Source organism: Camelus ferus, chromosome 25 (genome assembly GCF_009834535.1).
Source record: "Camelus ferus isolate YT-003-E chromosome 25, BCGSAC_Cfer_1.0, whole genome shotgun sequence".
NCBI lineage: Eukaryota > Metazoa > Chordata > Mammalia > Artiodactyla > Camelidae > Camelus > Camelus ferus.
Genome location: NC_045720.1, coordinates 26,632,770 through 26,655,278, shown reverse-complemented (window position 1 = coordinate 26,655,278; position 22,509 = coordinate 26,632,770). Strand labels below are relative to the sequence as shown.

Below are 22,509 nucleotides of genomic sequence, written 5' to 3'. Positions count from 1 at the left end.
CTTTTCATTAGTGAAAAGATTAAAAATAAATTAGGTACAAATATCACCATAAAAATGAGAACTAGTTTCCTGAGATAAAATTAGATGATGAAAGGTCTAAAAGCTGAAAAATGTGACAAATTTTAGTTATTAAATAGAAATAATGTGATGAAAGCAGTTATTTGGTCAATGTAATGATATTGCAATAGGTTATGTTAAAAAGAATGAAGCCAAAATTTAATTTTCTAATTGGACATTAAGCAATGGCTATTTATTAAGCATCTATGTGTGGTTTGATTTTACCAAGTTCCAAGTAAAATAGTACACCTAAAAAAATAAGGAAGAAACAGGCTTATGTATATGATGAGGAGAAAGCAGCTATCTGATCGCGTCCTGCCATCTTTGTTGTTTGACATCCAGTAGACTTTGACTGTCATATCCTGGTGGGCTTGGGGTATGGTCTTTGGAGTTGGACTGACTTGCGATCACTTCTTGACTCTATTACTTACTAGCAGTGTACCTGGGCATCTTCTCACATTTCTGCCTATTGGTTTACTCTTCTGAAATAAAGTGATAATACTGCATAGCAGAATTGATGTGATGTTCATAAAGCACTTGGCTAGTGCTGAGTGGTGCTCAAGAAATGGTAGCCATGTTTAGGCTTAATATAGAATCTGAGCGTTGTGACATGATCTCTGCTTTATTCATCTTTCAATATTTGGCACATAGCAGACATTAAGGTGAATATAAATTTAAATCTGACCTATTGTGTTTTCTGCACCCACGTATATCATTTCATATAATATTCTTATTTTTTGGTCATCTTTCCCTTTTTGCATTCTTTCTTTAAGAAAACACAGTGAAATAATCAGCCAAGGACTTTAAACTGTTCTTCTCTCTCAGGATTTATTTTTATTAATGTGATATATATTGCACATTCACCCAGCTTCACAAATGGTTTAAAATAGTTGTAAAATGTAATTTCTTTAGAGTTGTTAATTGTGTATAATCAAGTATTTTTACAGTGCTTCTTTAACTGGATACTCTGTAATATTTATTTTCAGTAGTTCTAATTATATGAGCTGCATAACAAAACATATTAGAGCAAATCATTCCATTAATCAGGATTATCTGTACTGAGTATTGCTCCAGATGTTGGCGCCAGTGGAAATCTAAGCTCTAAAGTTCTGATTTTGCAGTTAAGTGACATTTAATGAAGGTATCTTATTATATGAAATTACTAGTTCAATCAAGCCCTTAATAGTTGAATTATAATATTTTCATTTTGAGTGATTTACTAAATTTCTGTGTTCATTAGACGTCTGCTGAGATTTGTAGTCATCTTGCCATTTTCTTTTCCTAGTAGTTACTGAATGAGAATGATCGTGGGTAAATTTGGCCCATACTGAATGAAAAAAAGGACTTCAGTTAACCGTCAAACAGCAGGAATATTTCTTGAACTATTTCTTGGGAGCATCTTAAAATTTTGTCTGGTTCCTGTTCTTACATCATTGAAATGTCATTAGTTTCACCACCTTCAAGTAGCCATTTTTCCTGCAGAATAAGTTAATTACTGTAATCTTTTTCTTTCTGGGGAGGACTCTCATTTTTAATCTGAAAAATGGTTTTCAATCATGCAGCTTTAGGACATTAAACCTACACAGTTCAGTTTCATCTAAGATCATGCCTCCAAAATTTCAGATATTTTATTGGTTCCTCCCTCCAGGAAGCTTCCATGACAACGGGTCTTCAGTAAGTGTCATGCCTCCTATGTGCTCCTGTCACATCATGGACTGCTCCCATGAAAACATTCATCATATGAGCTTGCAGTCTGTTGATTTGTCTCTGTCCTACTCTACACGTTTTATGAGAGAAGGAACCATCTTTGTTTCCTAATGCTCAGGGACTCAAAAGTAGTATTTTAATCAGCTAATACAGAGTAATTTATAGCACTTCTGTCCAATAGAGATATTCATCTATAGATCTAACTAAATTCTTTAATCTTCTCACTGTTATGGTTATTGTGATTATTCTGCAACATATTTTTCCAAACATATTTGTTTCTCACTACATTTCTTAATACTTTTTCTTCCAAATATATAATTTACCTAATAAAATGTTTCAGAGTAGACTTAACTCTAGCCTTACAGAAATTTGGGGCAAGAATGTCTAAGATGTGAGTTAAGAATGTTGTTATCGATGGAGTAAGGGAGAACTCAAAGACCAGATGTCTGACAAAGTATGTTCGTAGAAACTCAATAAATGTATGTTCATTACTGTATTTGTGTCACATGATTATATCAGCTCCCCCACTGAATGCCTATAATGCTTCTCACTGTCCTCAATATGAAGGTAGAATTCCAAAGAGAATAATGACATTCTGCATGGTCAGTGTCATTTTATGCTTTTGGTCTCTTACGTGATCTCATTTGGAATTGTTCATGGGCTACCGTGAATGTAAGTTTTTATCAGTGGTTATTTCTCTTATGTATATTGCCTGTCTTCTTAACTAGATTATATGGTCCTTAAGAAAAAGTAGGGTTTTTTTTTCTTTTTCATATATTTCATTATATTTTCAAAAATATGCCGTGTAAATGTTAATTACTGATTGAATTTTGCATGGCACTGTTTCCAGCAATTAAAATGTAATAGTAAAATTCAGGAAGATTTACATCTTTGTGTGATCACAGGATAATACAATCAGTATCTGAATATAAAACTTAACTTCTCCAAGTTGTTCTGGTCAGAATTTTACTCTCTGTTCTCTGGGTTCTTGGATATGTGATTTTTTTATAGCATGATCTCATGCTTGCTTGTTGATGCATTGCTCTGTGATTATTATTCAGCTATTTCAGGTGTGCATGGTTCTCTCTTCAACTGGTGGGTTGAGGAGCAGGGACGGAGGCATGAAAGGATATTTTGGAAAAAATTCTAAACTGACAGAAGATTCAAATTTAATTTCCATCCTTGTCCAAACTGCTGATTTTGGCGGTCTTTATGATGCCTCTCCATGCCTCCCATCACCCTGCTGTTGTGCTTGTTGAGGAAAGGAGATTTACCTACGGCTGCTTCGGTCTGTTACTCCTGGGATGACTGGGAAGCACTTATTGCTGAAGTACGGGAAGGCTGGGGGTGGGGGTGCCTTATGTAGAAACAAATGTTGTAGCTATGAGACCATAGTTAAGTTACTGACCCTATCTGTGCATCAATTTCCTCATCAGTAAATTTGTCTGATTTGGGTTAAATGATCTCCAGAGTCCTCTCTGGTGCTCACGTCCCTGTTTCAAGATTCACAAGACATGAGAAAAGTTCTTGTTTTAAGTTATAGGTTGCATGCTCTGCTCTTCACTTTTGAGGAGGATATTTTCCTTTGTAAAGTCCCCTTGCATTCCTGCCTGGAATTAAACGTCTGTTCAGTCTGTGGAAGTGCAATCAAAAGGTTACTTATCTAGGTGGTGGAGTCTGGTGTGGATTCTAGTCCCCATGAAAAATAAAGCGTTGGTAAAGTCAGTATGTATGTCCCCAAATTGGGTCAGGCACCCCTGGTGGCACTCAGGAAGATTAGGTGGTACGTTGATATTGTGTTAAAAAATATTGAATCAGCTGGTGAGAAAGTTTTCAGGTTTCTTATATTCTTTATATATCAGTGAGAAGGTTTCAACTTCATATTACTATGACTTAAATACCTTACTACTTGCTACTTTTCCTTTCTACTATAAGGAAATGACACCAAGCGACTCAGAGTCTAAACAGACATAGTAGCTAGAACTTCACAGTGTCACCTTTATTTTTGTTGAATCTATTTTCATGATTATCTTCTATTTTTAGCATCTGATATTGATTTTCCATTTATAGCGGTGATAAGAAATTTTTGTTTTCTAAAATATGTTTACGTAAGTTATAAGTAATGAATTCATTTAAAGAAAGTATTATACAAAATATTCCAGAAGTCAGGACTGGCCCAAAACCATGAAAATAGTATGTGAAACTTAGGAAGAAATGGAATGTATCAGTAAGGGTCCCAGGAGAAAACTGATGGCATGGTTGGTAGGTTTCACTGAAGGGTTAAGGAACTCTCCTCACCACGGGTGAGAAGCACCTACGGGCTCACAACAGTGGGAAGCTGTTAGCACTCCTGGTCTAAAGAGTCATGGGAGGGGACGGCGATATGGGAGCACGGTGGGCCAGTGAACAGCAGCTCTAACTGCGCAGCATGGTCATTGCCCACAACTGGAGACCATCAGAGAGGACAGGTTTGGGGGATAAGTACTTGACTTCTCTCCTTCTGCCCTCCAGTCTTCTGATCTGCTGCCAGTACCTCCCATTGACTGAACTCAACCAGTCATCAGATAACAAGGGAGCCCCAGTGATGGAGTCCACAGAAGTCAGCCTCCATGGTGCACAAAGCAGGGCGGGGAGAGATGAGAGTTGATTGGGGCCAGCAGGAAAGGGCAGGCAAGACTAACCAGGTCATGGGAAGCATCAGGGTTCTCCACCAGAGCTTACATTTTATGATTCTAATTATGCCAAGCTTCTAATTACTTGGCATTCATTCAATACTCACATATATGCAGGAATAGTATTTGAGATATTTAACAACTGGTGCAGCCTAGGATCTGACCAGTCTGTTGATGCCATAAACCTCCTGCTGACTAGGTTTTAATCCTTTAGTTTCTGGGTGAGGGGAGACAGGAGTGGGCACTGTAGGGAGGGGCTGGGCCAGGCTAGGCTGCACTGAGGGGCACTTGGTTAGTTCAGGGCTAGAAGTATTTCAATACACTAAAAGGCCACAGAGTCTACTTGTGTGTTCAGACAAAGAATCAGCCCTATTTGTGTCTGAGAAGTGAGAGCAGATCTCTTCCCCTGCTCTCATAAGATAATTGGTTGCTGTGTCTATGTTGGGTGTGACTTGCAAAAAAGGAGCTCAGAAGATTCAAACTCTTACCTTACTACTGAGCCTTTGTACCTTGTCTTGCGCTCTTGGACCTTGTCTTGCGCTCTCATTATTTGTGAATGTACTCTCTTTAATGAGTTTCATACTACTTTCACAAAGGTACTGTATTTTCCCATATATATCCTAATCCACCTTCCACAGTTCCTTAAACATGGTAGATGCTCAGTAAACATTCTCTGTATAGAACTTCATTGCTGTTCATTTTGATCATCCAGAAAGGAAGAGATAACTCAGTTTTCAAAGAGCCTTCAGTTCCAGACATGGAGTTTGGTGGTGTGGGGTATGTGTTTTATTTTTGTTAGTCACCAGAACCAGAACTCCTCTGTTAAGGAAATTAAGTTCAACAGAGCTGTCACTGGGTTTCCACATTATCTCTCTTTACCTTTATTTCACTTTAAAAAGTGATTTACTTTTGTGAAGCTATATATAGAAATGAATATCAAATTTATGGAGTTGGAAGTTCAAGACTCATACTAACATCACACTATTATCATTTGTAATAATAATTGTTTCCTGAAAATTCTGTATTTTCTAGGTTACTTTGAAAGACTTTAAAGATTCAGTGGACTTTTTTGGTATAATAATAAAAGATTTAAGTACTATTAGAGATTTGACAACTATATGGAAAACAGTTACTGAATACTTTAGAGAGCAAGCAATTTAACTTTAAAATGTTAGCATTATTAGACTCAAAGTTTAGTTGCCCTGTTTTTGGTATACATTCTTTTTTATTTCTGTCATCACATTTCCTTGTTATTCTTTTTTTTTCTGATTTCTCTTATCATTTATAAGTAGGAATTATTTAATATTTTTGTGTGCTCTGTATTAAAGTTGATTACTTTTCCTTAAAGCTGCACATACTTTGTTACATTATCACTTAAAATGAAGGTACTTACAGATTAGACTTTTTACTTTTAAAATGTAATTGCATATTAATGTGTTTCTCTTTGCCATAACCATACTTTTATGTTATATAAATATATCACATTGTTTTTCTTTTCTTATGTGAAAATGAAGGCATGCAATTGTACAAACTAGCTGTACTTGTTGAAGAACAAGTATAGGTTTATAGCTTCCTGCATTGTAAAGTCTTGAGTCACAAGCTTATCTTATATGATAACCATTCAGTTATGGCTTTTTTATGCTCATTTTTAAAATAAATACAACCAAGTTTTAGCAAGTTTAATGCTGGGGGAAAAGAAAATCTTCAGAAAACTTAAATTCAACCCAAAACATAAATATGCCTTTTCCTATAGTATTTTTTTTCTGTTGCATCTTTCTTGCCTTTGTAAAAATTGTAATTTGGAAATAAGCAAGTTATGGTTTTCTGTATTGAAAGCACTACAAAAATTATATACTGCTTTCTTCTTCTGTCTAATATTAATAATTCCAAATGAAAATTTTTATGGAAGGGTTTTTTTAATCATTTATAGCAGTTTATTTATTTATAATGTTGACTTTATTGTGTCTAAATATTTATAGTGGCTGATGTTGATTTTCTTTATTATAAAGCCATAATAGATATCAAAATGACTAGTTATAGACCTATTCAGTGTAATGACAGCGTATGTAACAAATATGTAATTAGACACATGCTAAGAACATCCCTCTAGGAGGATTTGAATGTCAAATAGAGGGCTGTAATCATGCCCCTTTCTCTCTGTGTGTTGGTGTTTTCCAGGCGATGATGGAGTCCAGGAGGCAGCAGAATCAGATGGAGACACACAGTCAGAGAAACCAGGGCAACCCGGAGCTGAGACAGACGACTGGGATGGACCAGGTAGGACAAAAAATTAAATATTCAACCATCTATCTGTTGCTACTATCAGGAATTCACTTTTTTTTCTTAAATTTTAATTAAATTATGAAACTCTTACACTCTCACCTCTGACTTAAAAAAATATATATTTGTATGTTGATTACATGAGAAGCTGGATAAGTATCATTATTTAAAGAAGATTTTTATCTTTGATAAACGAACTATAAAAACCAAAGTGTTACCTCTGCTTGAAGTTTCCTTCTTTGTATTCTTTCATACTCATTGTAAGAATTTAGTCAATCCTACTTGCTTTTTCTTTGAAAAGAAATCTTTGTGCTATATCCATATTCAAATTGGGCATATTTTTAAAGCTTCAAAGAGGTAACAATACTCCAAAGAAATATTTTCAGTTTAATCATATTGTTAAGTCATAGACTGAGGAATCTCAATATGTATTTAGAAGTGTAGAAAACAGTAACAGATGCCTCCCTTTGAGTGAAGGTTTTTTGGTTATATTTTCATTTTTATGACTGAAAATTAAATTTGACTTTAAAGATCTTGATATTTAATCATTTCAAGAAAAACAAAAGCTGTTAAAGTACTCCAGAACACCAACATAATTTTCTATAAATACATACAGTTCACAAGAACTCCGTGGATGGAAATCTTTATATTTGGTGCCAACTAATTTACAATTGATGGTATATTTATAAATGGAGACTATTATGTCATAGGGCTTATGGATATAAGCAAATTTTGAAATAGTTTTAGCCATAATTTCCAAAGCAGTAACATTTTTCATTAAGAAAGATCCCTATATTTCAGTCACATTTTCACCCTTGCATGACTTTGCAAATTGCTCTCTGCTATGCGTGAAGAAGAGAGGAACTCCAGTGGTAATTTTCTGAACCCAGCAGCTGGAAAATATAATGCAAACAAAAATGAAGATACAGTATATCTGATTATTATGATGTCATTTCTAATGTTATTCATGATACACACAAATGTTTGTACTCTGTCTACTATAACATAATGTTGCACAAGGTTTTGGATCAAAACGTATTATATTTAAAGTACCATAATACCACATTTTAAGAGTTTGAAAGAAAATGCGGACATCTGGCATTTTTACCTCACTACATAATGCTTCTGTCTTAATGTAAGGAAGAGTTCTTTTGACTGAAAAAAACAACAACAACAAAATAAACCTTTGGAAAAATTTTACTTTTTTTCTTCTGGATTACATTTAAATTAAAGAGGGTGAGTGAACTTTATGTTGTATGGATCTTTATTTGTGGAATTAAGTTTGCATAGATAATTTAGAAGAGCTTTTACATTTAAATTAGATAATATGTCCTTTCTGATATGCCTACTTGCAAAGGATACATTCTGGATTTTCTCAAAGGAGCAAACTTAGAGGTGGCTGGTTTTCCTCTTTGCTCAAGTCTGGGGCCCACAGTGCTCCCTGTGACTTGGGAGTAAGAAAGCAAATTCAGGGGGTGGTGAATTACTAACATCTACTGCACACCCAATGCTTCCTTTTTCAGGAAGCTTTTTCCAGAAATAAAGCTGCATGTTAGCTAAAACAGAAAAAAGAGAGAAAGAGAGAGGGGAGCAAGGGTAAAGCATGATGTTGTCATGCAGGATAAGATTTTTCACTTAAAAAAAATTCTTATTTTTTATTGAAGTGTAGTCAATGTACAATGTTAGTTTCAGGTGTGCAGCAAAACAATTCAGTTATACATATATATACATACATACATATTTTTTGTTTCTTTTCCATTATAGGTTATTACAAGAAATTAAATACAATTCCTTGTGCTAGGTCTTTGTTGTTTATCTATTTTATATAAAGTAATGTACATCTGTTAACCCCAGACTCCTAATCTATTCCTTCCTGACCCAATTTCCCCCTGGTAACCACAGTTTGTTTTCTATATCTGTGAGTTAAATGGTATTTAATGTATCTGATTTAATAAATATTTTATTTAGTTGATATTGGTGAAAATATTTATACTCTTTTTCTGTGGCACACATGAATATGTAAAAACTTTAAAGGAAAATCATACGCCTTTAAGCAGGTACGCACGGAGAAAATTCTTCCTTTGTATACTGTAAAATCGGTAACATGTGTTTTCCTACAGGTGTTTTGTCAAAAAAGGAGGTTTATTATTTTGACACCCTCTGATTGATGAGGTTGATTCATAACAGAAGATCGTCTGTTGGATATTTATCTTTTAAGGTAGAATGTTCATTGCTTTCCTTCAATCCAGAGGAAGTATTCAAGATGTTCTTGCACTTTTGCTGTTGCATGAACAGTGATTGCATCAACAGTTTTACCCAAAATTTTGTTATTCAAAAAAATTATGGGTATTTTCCAACTGTATTAAGGAAAGAAAAATTTCCAAGTTTGGAAGACACTCTACTCCAAACAAGTTAGAAAAGGAGCTCTAGGATCTAAAGGTTTAAGTTCAGATCCTGCATTTGCCACTTACTTGCTGGATGATTTTTGGCAAGTTGCTTAATCTCTCTGTGCCTTTATTCTTATTTGTAAAATGTGGGGTGATATTTATGCCTTTTAGGGCTTTTGTGAGTATTAAATCAGATCATACACATAAGATTATGGCTTGGAAATTGTTGTCTCAAAGCAGAACCTTTACAAATACTTCTTGTCGTTTTTTAAAGTCCAGTAGTACATCTGACACAAGGGTAAACGTTTATAATATGAAGTGTCTAGTTTTGAATTTAGCTACAAATTATCAGTTAAGGCATGAAGTAATGAGCCAGGTGTGGTTTCAAGGTCTCCTAATTTTAAGGCCCTCCCGCCAGCCTGATAGTCACTCTGAGATAGATAGATGTCTCTAAAATTAGAACAGAATCAGAGGACAGGGTAATTATCTAAAGAATGTGAGGTGTAGAGCTGACATCATTTAAGATGGATCAGGATTTATCTTATTTTTAAAGTTTGATTGAAGACGACTCTGCAGCTTTTCTTGATGGCTCAATTCAGTAATGAATCACCTCCCTTCTGAAGTGTTCTATTTTTATCAAATGCAAATTCCCCGGTGCAAATTTTTTTCCCTTATTTGTTATTCATCTAAAAGGGCACATTTAGAAATTGCTCACACCTTTGTTAATGCTTATGATTAGGGAGAACCTTAAACAGTCTTTAGGAAAATTATCTTACATTTGCAAACATTTCTGTGGTGAAATTCTTTAATGTTTAAATATTTGTGACTCTTACTGAAATAATTTTCAAGTTCTTGAATCCTTCAGCATTTGAGGGGGATGCTAGACCCACATGAAGCTAGCAAAGTTCAGGCCAATGTAAAATTGTTACCTCATTAATTCAGTGTTTTACGTCTATTTTCAATTTTTATTTTTTCTTGCTCTTAAAAAAATTACCCCAACACTGCAGGAATCTAATTCATATGATACTTGTTGTCCACTGTTCTTCCTTTTCATCTGTATTTGCCTATCTGTCACTTATATCATTTCTGTCTTCTTTAAGTAAATACATTTTCTTTTACCACCCTCACAAGTAATTCAGTTTGCCAATATTCTTATACATTTAATTATTCAAGAAATAGCGATTGTACACTAATAACTGTGAAAGGTGCTAGAGAGAAGTCCAAAGACGTAATATAATGCTGTCCACACTCTCTCTTGTTGATGTCATTTCTTTCCTTTAAGCCGTCTTTAATTATTCATGTAGTGTAGATAGGTAGAATGCAGTAATTAAGGAAGTCAACCTAGAAAGTATAGAATGGTCTGGACCACAGAAGAAAACATACAGATTTTAAAGCCAAACAGATCTTTGTTTGAGTTCACATGCTGACACTTATGGCCTCGTGACCTTGGGCGTATTAAACAGCCAGGACCTCAGTTCCCTTATCTTTAAAATGGGAAGAATAATAAGTACTTTGTAATACTGTTATGAGAATGAAATTTGAAAGAGATGATATATATATAAAATACCTAGCTGAGGGCGTGGGGTTTGTTAGATGGTAATGGCCTTCCCTTGCCCTAGGACCTCCCACATTGGCCAGCAGTTGAAATGTTGCCCTTATTTTGAAAACAGTGTTTACATCTCTGGCTCCCTCTTTTAATAAAAGTCTTTAGAGCTGCAATCTGTGGCCAAATTCTGGAGTGCTGACTTGTGTATTTAGATTTAGAAGGAGACTTGGGAGAGAGAATCCCAGTAAATCATTATAAATTCATAATTTACTTCTATGAAATGAGTACCTTAAAAGTCACATCTTACATAAATCAACTCTAAGAATGCCAACTCTCTGGCTTATGTTATTAAAAATATGGTTAGTTCTTTTTGCACTTGGGAATAATGAATAATTTGATTTCTCTGGTCTGATAGTGAATGGACCTAGGTCTTACGGCAGCTGCAATTGAAATTTCCAGGAGCTCTAGGAAAGGAGCGTATCATGTTACTCAGACTGTGCAGATAAGTACACGTAGCCCCAAATAACACGTGTTAACGCAAATATACATAGGTATAAAATTTTGAGCAAGCAGTCATTTAGATTCTTTGACATGAACTTTTCTAGCTAATCATGTACTTCAATTTAAATACATTTTGATAAGTATATGTTAACCATTTGGGCCATTTCAATAAAAACAAAGTAGAGTGTCAGACCTTGTATGATTTGAAGGATTAATAGAATAAAATTAGGAATCTTTTTTTGTGTGTGTCTTATGTATTACTGAACAGCATAACTTGCTCCTAGGTTGATAAGTGGAAACCTGAGTTACCATCGGGGATAAATTATTTTGGAGTAGTGTAATGAGTGGAGAAGACCAAAAATACTTCTGTTGATATATTGGTCTTCCCACCTATCAATTGTTTCCTTATTTACAAAATGGAGCTAATTATAATAACTACCTCATTAATGAGATTTTCTATGTAAAGCATGGAGATCAGAGCATCACACGTACTACTGAATAGCTCTTAATGTTACCTGTAGTATCGTTTTGGCAGTTATGCCTTAGTAGCCATTACAATGCCTTGTAGATGATAAGCCCACATTTGTATAGTGAATTAACTTTGCGAAATGATTTTACTATGTTAAAATTACCATAGGGTAATATTAACTACGTTCTATTCAACTGGACTTAAAACATAATGCAGTTAAAGAAATTTTATGGAAATTCATTTTCAAGAATAAATGTCTAGCATAAAGTCAGATCTGTGTACTTGTTGCATCTGGACTAAAAATTGGTCAGGAAATCTATAAGTAGTCGCCTCATTCAGTTGCTGTTCAGTGTTGTGTATCCACGCAGGTGATCAGGCTAGTTGTGCTCTGTGCCTTAAATAAGGCTGAGAGGACGGGGAGTGTTTTGTGTAAAGCGGAACAGCAGCTGGAAGACCACTGTGAAACAGAAGCACACACTAATGATACAGTTTTTTTTTTTTCCCCTTTACTAGTCCAAAGAAGGGCTTGGAGATTACAGTTCTGATTTCGTTCCCTTTTTGATTGGGAAAATGTGGTAGATATAAGATCTGGGAAATGCCATTTGAAGTAAATTAACAGAAACCTATGAAACATAGTTAACCATAGATATAGTCTGACAGTAAGAAGAATATTGTGAGAAGCGGAGGAAATCGTAGAATGACTGTGTATTACTCTGACAGTGAATTGGTATTATCTCTGCTATCAGATAATGCAGTTATCATTAATTTTCACATTTGCATTTCAATCTTTGGAAGGAAATGACTCTTGCCGGATGAAGATAAGAGCTCTGTACCACTATAATGAACCATCATTTTATCCCAACGCTTTGTGTCCATATGAAAATGAGGCAGGGAGGAATGTGTGTGTGTGTGTGTGTGTGTGTGTGTGTGTGTGTGTGTGTGTGTGTGTGTGTAGGGGGGTTCAGAAAAACATTATAACAAAAGTGTCAAAAATTGCTACAGACTTTTGAGCCCCTTATGAAACAAGAGGGGGTCAAAATAAATCTTCTGTTGTGTAGTTAAGTGAATATCAGATTAAAAGATGAAAGCCTTACTCTTTGTAGAACAGAATGCCACATAAACACAGTAAAAAAGTTCTTTTTATCTTATTCCTTTACTCCAGTTTGCACTCTGATACAGAATTAGGGCACACATAAACTTAACCAAAAAAAATGGTAGGTTGAAGGCAAAGGACTTATGATTATTGTTGGGAAAGATATGTTTCTGAGTTATAAAGAATTGTATACAATATATCTATTATTATTATTATTATTATTATTATTATTATTATTATTATTATTATTATTATTATTATTAATGTTTCCTCAGTAGTGCAAGAATCAGAATTAAGGATATTTAGATAATGACTTGTTTTAGAATTTGCAAACACCTAATTTGTTTGCACAAGTTTAATTGAGAAATTCAAGTTAAAAGATAATGAATTGAGATTACTTTTTTTAGCCCTTTCTTTGCAGTGACCTTTTCCTCAAACACACTGCTGGAAAATAAAAAACAGTGTCAAATGTTTTAAGTATATCACGATCCCAGAAAAATATATGGCAACACATTCTTTCCTATCCTACACCCTGTCTATCCTGGCAAAATTCCTCAATCAACCTTTTACAGTAGAAGCTCCCTTAATGAAACTAAAATTTCACCTTTTCTCTAAAATGTACTGATTGAGACTGTTATGGATTAAGTTGGGTCCCCTCACAGTTCACACGTTGAAGTCTTAAGTTCTAGTACCTTAGAATATAATGTTATTTGGAAATAGGATCATTGCAAATGTAATTAAGTCGAGGTCGTACTGGATTAGGGTGGGTCCTTCATCCAGCATGACTGGTGTGCTCATAAGAAGGGGAAATTTGGAGACAGACCACACAGGCAGGGAAAACACTCTGTGAAGATGCAGGCAAAGATGGGGATGATGCTCCTAAAAGCCAAGTAAGGCCACGGATTGCTGGCACATCACCAGAAGCTATGGGAGAGGTACGGAACAGATTCTCTCACAGAGCTCCCAGAAGGACTCAACCCTGCTGACACCATGATCTTGGACTTGTAGACTCCAGAACTGTGAGATACTACATTTCTGTCATTTAAGCCACTCAGTTTATTGCACGTTGCAGTCCCAGCAAAACAATACAGAGGCCTGGAGCTAGAAAGGTGTTATGTAGATTGTCACCTGTATGCTTGCCAACTGTCCTTCTTTCTGTAATTTTTAATTGATTTTTAACTAGTCTAAACCAGTTAAATATATTTGCAAAAAGATACATTGTTTCTATGGCAACCATATTGAAGCCTTCAAAAGACTGGATAAAGAGAAAAAACTAAAGCATTTAGGTGTGGACAAAATAATGGTAAAGAATTAGGGAGAAAATCATAAAAATGTTGAAAAAAACTACCCTTAGGTGGCTTTGCAAGTGCTTTTACACCCTCCCTCTAATGAGTCAAACTAGAAATTATAGAGGAAGCATTTGAATGTTGTTTATGAATGTGGGCTTATCCAGCAATAAAAGGTCCAGGCCCTACGTCAAAGAAGTTTGATTATCAAATATGCTTTTGTATATTGTAAGTTAAAATATAATGCTTCTATTATTATTTTAAAAATCATTCTTAGGTTTGGCTGTTTTGATTAGCAACTTACCCCAGTTTTGTTCAGTAAAAGGGCTTCTGCTGTGCTCTTTCCTCCTGAGCCATAATTCGGCTTAGAATTCTCTAGGGCACCCCAGGAAGTCACTTGTCAGTAGGATATAAGGAAAACCTTTGCTATCCCTTTCCTGATCTCTTCTATTAAAATGTATGCATTGGGTATTTATTTTGGAAAAAGGATTTTTAACATTGATTGTCTTCCTTGACTTAGCATTATACCCGGAGAAGATACCTAAAGATACGACTGACACTCATATCTGAAAAGTTGAAAAAAGAAAACCTAAAACATGTAATTATTTGTTTTTATTTTGTCTGGTGTAGAAAAGGACTTAATCGGGCTCAGAAGGATAAGTAAAGACCAACACAGTGACGTACACTCAAAGTAGAAGTAGTTTAGAACTGCAGAAAATAAAAGCAAGTACATAGAAATACATACACTTGCTATTCATGGGCTGTACATTTGGAACTGGTTACTAGATTATTTGAAAGGGTAATATTGATTGGGTACACGAGGTAAAACCCATTTTTGTAGATTGGTAGTTGAATGGAAACCCTTGAATAAATTCAGGTTTGATACTATGGGCATGATACTGCATGTACATTGTTGGGTGCCTTCTCTTGCATCTTATCAGGAAGCACATCCAAGTGGGTGCCCAACTTGTGATATTACAACATATCAGGCAGATCAGGTGTTTTCTTCTCATCCATCCATTGTAGTTTCTCATCACCTTTTCACCTAGTGATCATTGCCAGGATCCATGATATCATTAGGGCTTGCAAAATGGTGATTTTTCACATTTTATCATTCCTTCTGTATTAACTTACTAACTTCTGAAAATCATTCCCTCATCTACAACTCAGCTACCCCTGAATACTGTTTATACAGGAAAGAGCAGATATGCGCTTAATTCTTTCTCATTACATTTTTCAGAATCATATAGGGTAGAAACAGTGGTGTAAGACTGGTAAAGTAAGCAGTATGTTCAGATGACTCAGGGCCTTGTAGTTCATAATACTATCACTGGATTTAATTTCAAGATCAGTTTGAAGACATGTTATGCATATAAGCCACACACTCATAACTGCATTAAAATAAACTATGTTGACTGATAAATATAGAATGGGTAGAAGAAGGGCAATAGAAATACAGCAGTCTTATCAAGAGGTGAAAGAGGGTCATAGAAAGCACTGGATATATTTGAGGGTGTGATTGCATGTGGCTTGCTCAACTTTAGAGTATTTTGTTGCCATTCCCTGAGGTCAGGATCACTGAAGGAAAGGCATGTTTTGAGGGAAAGATGAACTAGATTTTTCATATGTTGTTTGCAGTTTTTGTGAGACGTCCAAGTGGAGCTGTTGAGTAGAACATTGGTAATATAGGACAGGGAAGTTTGGAGACAGGCGTCATCTAGAGATGGAAATTGGAGAGTCAGCATCGTATGCACGGCAATGGAATGCATGGGAGTAGATGGAAATATATAGAGAGGTCTTGGATATGAAGCTTGAAGAACGCCTGTCTCTAGCAGAAGGATAGAGGAAGAAGTGTCATCAAGAGACTCTGAGAAGGAGGGACCAGACAGGATAGGAGAACCAGGAGATTGTAATAGTTTTAAGAAGGAGGGAATCATGCTTGGGTTAAACGCTGCTGAGAGGTCAAGACGGATTTAAAGACTCTCCTTGAATTTAGTGCCGTGTGGATACTAGTGGTTTTAGCTAGAACTATTTCATTGGAGCTCTGGTAGCTGAAACCAGACTGTGGTCGGTTGAAGTGGGAGGGAAGACAAGCAGATGGAGTCAGCTATTGGAAAAAACTCTTCTAGCGTCCTCTTGGCAAATAAATATAAAACGTATTTGGGTTTCTATGAAACTGTTTATTGATAAATTGTTCATCACCATTTTATTTCTACCTTACAATCTTTCAAACTTGAGGAATGTGTCTCCAAAGAAATTTATGTTCTCATAGTAAGCTATTCTGAATCCACTCTCCATTAACTTTTATAAATTATTTTAAAGTTATTTTTTGTTTACTGTCCCTATCGTATCTTCAGGGTTTACGTAATACGTTTTTCTTTTTTTTTCATTTCTCTTAAATTTTATTATTTCAACTTTTATCCCCCAGTAACTGGTTTACCAAATAGTTTGTGTGTAGACTTTTTTTGGATTTTTATCACTTTTAATGTAATTGATATGCTAATTTTAATAATAATATATTATATAATAACTTAACTACAAATTTTATATAGGTTAGAGGTATGCTTTCCCCTCTTTCTAGTATTCAAACTGATTAACAGCTAGTATTTTGTTACTGTTACTGTTTTTGTTGTTTTAACCTCAGGAGTACATTTGGACCTGGGGATGATTGTATCTTTGTCTTTGTAATAAACTCCTACTCTGTTTACAAGATTGATACTTGGAGCTTGCAACTTACTCACTTGTAAATATGATTTGCATATGCTTGCCAGATCTTGTACCTCTTCCCCTGCACCTTTGCAGACCCGCATTGAATTAATTAATTTAATTAGTTCGAACACTTACTGAAGAATAACGGTGTGCCAGACTCCAAGGATAATAAGATGACTTGGACTCAGATTACCTTCAAAAAGCTCATAGTGCAAAGAAGACAGACAAATGATGAGGTAATTAAAATACATTGCTATGGATTTAGTTGTAGAGGCATGTACAGTGTGCAGTGGAAGCAAAGAGAGAGGAAGGTCACCTACTGCAGAGTGGGAGGGGTGATGGGAAATGGTTGAGGGATCAGCTTGCACAGAGGGCGAGGGAAGGGAAGGGAGGTTGCTGGGGGGAGAGACATAAAGCTGAGGAGATGACACAGGAATAATGATCTCTTCAAGTGATTCCAAGCGCAGAGTGAGAAATTCTCATTGGACGCACTCTTAAGTTGTTAATGACAGATAGGAAATGTTGAGTTTTTTGTAAAGTATAATTTCATAGCATGTGTAGTAAACTTGCTGCCATTTTGCCTGTATGGAAGCATCCACTTTGCAGTTAAACCTGCCCTACCTCACCTAGAAGGTGCTATCCTTCCCCTCATTCTTGGTCCTGAGGAATGGAGAGGCTTTCTGAAAGGTAATGGACACTAAAGTATCTTTAAGTCATGCTTGGGAACCCAGACGTAGCCAAGAGACGACCTGCTGAAGGTCTGTTATATCTATAAACTGTTAAAAAAAAAAAACAACCCAAAAGACAATGAAAGAGTTTGGTAAAAGATCAGCAAAGAAACCTAAAGAAACTTTAATATAAGCCATTTCCTGGAGATCAAATAGCAAAAAGCAGGGTCTCCCGTGGCCTAACTGGGCTTGCTGGGGTTTGGAAGTGGTGCTGGATCTTGGAGGTTCTTGGAGAGCTTGAGGGAAATAAGAAAGGAAGGCTCAAAAGGGAGAGTCTGAGCCTCTTGCCAGCAACAGAGTCCTATTTGGCAGAATCTCTGTGGGCCATATTTTAGGTGAACATAAGAGAAAATTGCAAAGTGCTGCACGTTTGCAAAAAAATTTATTGAGTACATTGTCACATACAGGAAAGTAATGAAAATAATTATTTGATGTTAAACGTAAGTTTATATTAGGTTGAATATTCAGAGAAATGTCTTATTTTGAGTTTTTATGGCAAAATCTCTTGATACTAACAGGAAGTATAACATTCTTTTCAACTGACACCCTGGGTAAAAACATTCACAAGCCTTCTAGATTGAATGGAATTTTAACAAATTCTTTGGGTTTTTTCCCCCACTAATTTTTTTAATATTAATTCATCAAGATTGTTTCATTTTTGAACATTGTATTAATAATATAAAATAAAATGAAAAGGAGAAATACACGAGTACATTCTAATAAAGGTGGGAACAGGGCATTTTTTACATAATTAAATAAGCTGTAAGCCCAACAGAGAATATAAAAATGACTGAGTATCTGAGATTGACAGCACTTCTTTTAGTATGTATTTTAAGTAAACAATTTTTTGCATTATTTAATTTTATGGTATTTAAAGTTATATTTTCTATATAGAACCAATGCAAGCTAGCCAAAAGAAAAACGAGCAGAAGACGTTTTCTGCCATCAGAGTGTTTGTTTTTTCTGTTCCCTCTACCCATTTTTTTTTCTTTAAATTAGATGCTTTCCAAGAAAATTACCATCTTCCTCAGTAATTTTCGTTACTCTGAAAATTGAATAAAAAGGGAACACTGGATATGTAAACAATAATTTTCATAATGTGATTAATGCAATGGCTGTTAACTAGGGTGATAAATGATGTAAAGCCTAAAGATATCATGTCTGCAATTTCTAATACTATAGCTGGCAGTAGTGACTTCTGAAAACTGTTTTTTTTTTTTAATAAAAGAAGTCACCTGAGTAGACTTTTTTAACTCTGCAAGTATAAGAACCAGGAGTTTCGCACCGCTCTGAGGAGGGGACTGGGGTGGAGGGCTGATTGCACATGCAGCCCGTGGGGCTTTCTGTGTGGGCGCAGTCAACCGGACGCCACCACTTCTTCCCTAAATTGTGGTTTATAGTGGTCTGCTCAGGCTGCCGTAACACAAGACCAAAGACTCGGTGGCCTAAACAACGGAAATTAATTTTCTCACAATTCTGGAGGCTAGAGGTCCAAGATCAAGGTGCCCACAGGTTTGGTTTCTGGTGAGACCTCTCTTCTTGGCTTGTATGTGGCCACCTCCTCGCTGGGTCAAGACAGGGTTTTTCCTTTGTGTGTGTACAATCCTGATGTCTTTTCCTATTCTTATATGGACACCAATCCTATGGGATTAGGGCTCTACACTTATGATCTCATTTAACCAAATTACTTCCAGAGAGCTCCTGCCTCCAAATACTGTGACATTGGGAATTAGGGCTTCAACCTGTGAATCTTGGAAGAGACACAATTCAGGTTGTGAATAACAGGTTTGATAGGGTGACCTTAACTAAAGTCTGCTGGAAAGTGGAATATTTGTGGAAGGCAGGCAAAGCCAGGACTCAACAGTAGGGCTTAAGGTTTTGAGAGAGAGGGCTGTTTTCCCTACACTTTGTTCCTAAATCTGGAACTCCTAGTGAGGCCAGCTAACACATCCTGGGGTCCTGCTCTGGGAAAGAATGGCTGATCTGAGATGTGATGTGAATTAAGTGAACCAAACCCTGAAGACTAAGGGGGGCACCGTGGCAGACTGCAAAAGACTTGAGCCCGCTTGGGTATCACTCAGCGGAGACGGGGAATCCACCATTGTGTGCGGGGCCCATGTTCACTAGAGATACCATGGAACAGAAAGAGAAGCTGGGGCTCCAGGGGCCTGACTGACCTCTTGGAATTTGGAAGTGCTACTGGCTCTTGGGGACTTTGGAGAGAGTAAAGAAAAAGATCTCAAGAGGGAGAGGCTTAACTTCTTGCCAACAGAAGTTTTATCCCAAGCTGAAGAACAAGAACATACAAGTAGTCATGAGAGAACATAAAGGAAGCCCAGAGAGAGGCACCTGCCTCTGCTCTGGGAGGCCAGTGGAAGCCTTTTTGCTTTGTGTGCAGTGGGAAGCTGGAGGGAGAGAAGCTGGTGGAGGGGGTGACATTCCAGCATCGCAGGCAGAGAAAATGTCACCCACCTGCATTACCGTAGGCGGTGAACTGGGGTTAGGAGTGAGATAGGGACTCGCATTAAACATCTAGGCAACAGCCTGTTGCACCAGCTCTGATCAGAATTCTGTAGAGATTTGGATAATAACAGTTGCCAGCATCATTAATAAATATGTGTTCAAAATGGGTTGAAAGTGGTAAAAGAAGAAGGAAGGTTTCCCCCCACACCCAAATCTCAAACCCAGGAAAGCAGTGATCTGGAAGTGCTGCTAGGGAGCAAGCCAGCAACAGCTCGCCCCAGAGTCTCTGCTCAGAACCGTTGTCCCCTCCCCCCCCACTCATTTTTTCTGAGCAATGTAAAAGCAAGAGTTTTCCTTATCCTTATTCTGTAAGGAAAAAACGCTTTATTCATTGTGAAAAAAATATCTTAACTCTTTTAAGTTATTCAATTTAATAATTTAGATTTTATGTTAAATTTGAAAAAAATACGAGATTTTAAAAAGCACTCAACCACATATAATGCACTTTATTCCCCCACAGTTTAGACATATTGATTTGTGTTATAGGAAAAAATTATTTGATTTTAAAGAACAAGTAGTAGATAATTTTGAAAAGCCCAAATTATCCATTCATTAAAAATCATAATTACAGTTATGTGGCAAAATTAATTTTCTATAAAATAGGTTTTTCTATCTGGAAAATGGAAGTGAATTATTTTACAAACTCATATAACTTAAGGCTAACATTTCATGCCAGTAACTCATGATTAATGTATAGTAGAATAATCTAGCACATTTTAAAATCAGAGAGGAGGTTGTTAGTTAACTCAGCTTTCTGGATTTGTTTCATTGTTTTTAACTTTTAAAGGTAAACATAATAAAATGAAAAAATCTATATCAGGTATTTTAATTAAGTAAAATGAAAATGGCATTGTAGGTAACTATTATAAACTTGCAGGAAATATTTCAATCATTATTTAAAAGTACATGAACTTAATAATACTTCTGATTCCCTTTGGGCTTCATTAATTATTATTCTTAAATCTGTATAATTCAAGACATTTCATCCATTGGGCTTGACAGTCATTTTCAGAAATTCTAAAACATACAAATAAAAGTGCTGATAAAAGTAAAATCAGTAAATCAGACGAGTTAAAGCATTTATTTTTCAGAGTGTTATTCTCTTGAAATGTTCAAAATAAAACTCACCTGGAATTAATGTGAAGTCCTAAAACTCTGTTCTAGGCACTACTTTCCTCTGCCATGAACTTGTAACTTTCTTCTTTCTGTCCATATCTCCAGTGCCTAATATTTATGGAGAGTTTACTATGTGCTGGTCACTGTCATAGGCAAGAGGAATATAAGAGCAAGCAAATTCTCATTGTTTCCTTCTTGACCAAGGAGGAAACTGAGGCACAGAACATTAAGTAACCTGCTTACGATCACAAAGCAAATAATCATGGAATTGAGATGAAACAGCTTGACCCCAGAGAATGTGCCCATCACCATTCATTCTCTCTGTTTTTCATACAATGAGCCGTTCTTGAGTATGGCGCCTTTATTTGTGACCACATTTGGACATCCCTTCACCTAACTGGGGTTCTGTCTTTCTCCTCTAAAATACGAACAAGGAATTTGTTACTAGTGCGTAATATTTTTCATTAAAGCCTTTTATTGCATTTAATTTATACTTCAGTAAAATTTTTGTGAGCTCTAAAGTTGTTTTTAGTGCACAACTTTTTGCTTACTGTGTTTAATTTACCATTTATTTATCTTGCTTTGTCCTAGAAGACACTGGTAACCTTAACAGCTGCCATTCTTTGAGTATCCTGGCTCCAGTCACCTTGTTTTATTTTTACAGTTGAGGAAATTAAGGTTTAAAAATTTAAATTTGAGGCCTACCTCGGAAATATTGTGGATTTTGTTCCAGACCATCCCAGTAAGGCAAATATCACAATAAAGCAAGTCACACAAATGTTTTGGTTTCCCAGTGCATTTAAAAGTTATGTTTACACTATAGTGTAGTCTAGTAAGTGTGCAATAGGGTTATGTCTAAAATACAATGTACATATTTTAATTAAAAAATACTTTATTGCTAAAAAATGCAAGCCATCATCTGAGCGTTCATCAAAGTAACATCAAAGATCACTGATCACAGATCACCATAACAAATACAATAATGATGAAAAAGTTTGAAATATTGCAAAAATTACCAAAATGTAACACAGAGACCCAAAGTGAGCAAATACTGTTGGAAAAATGGTGCTGGCGGATATGCTTGACACTGGGCTGTCACAAACCTTCAGTTTGTCAAAAATGCAAATGCAAAAAATATCTGCAAAACACAGTAGAACTAGGTATGTCTGTAATACAGCTGAGAAGTGACCCAGCCAGGATTCCCACTGAGTGGCGATCAGTAATGCTGCCAACATCCCTCCAGAAGACATTTTCTTTTTTCTAGGCACTACATGAAGTGATGCTGTTGGTTACCTCCCTTAATCCTCACAAACCCGACAGGTCATCCCTATTTTACAAATGAAGATGTTAAGTCTTAGAGTACTTAAATAGTTTACTTAGTGTCACACTGCAAATGGAGACGGGTAGCTTACCTTGTCTCAGACTGATGGAAAGG

At 35.9% G+C, this 22,509-nt stretch overlaps 1 protein-coding gene across 2 annotated transcripts in view; it reads left to right on the top strand.

The window, feature by feature from the left end:
• The window catches only part of ZFPM2 (zinc finger protein, FOG family member 2), a 427,337-nt gene that overhangs the window by 104,546 nt on the left and 300,282 nt on the right, over window positions 1-22,509 (top strand). For both annotated transcript variants that reach the window (XM_032468099.1, XM_032468100.1), the window contains one exon: window positions 6,615-6,713. In XM_032468099.1, the coding sequence (XP_032323990.1) occupies window positions 6,615-6,713 (99 nt within the window). The remainder of the gene's footprint in view (window positions 1-6,614; window positions 6,714-22,509) is intronic.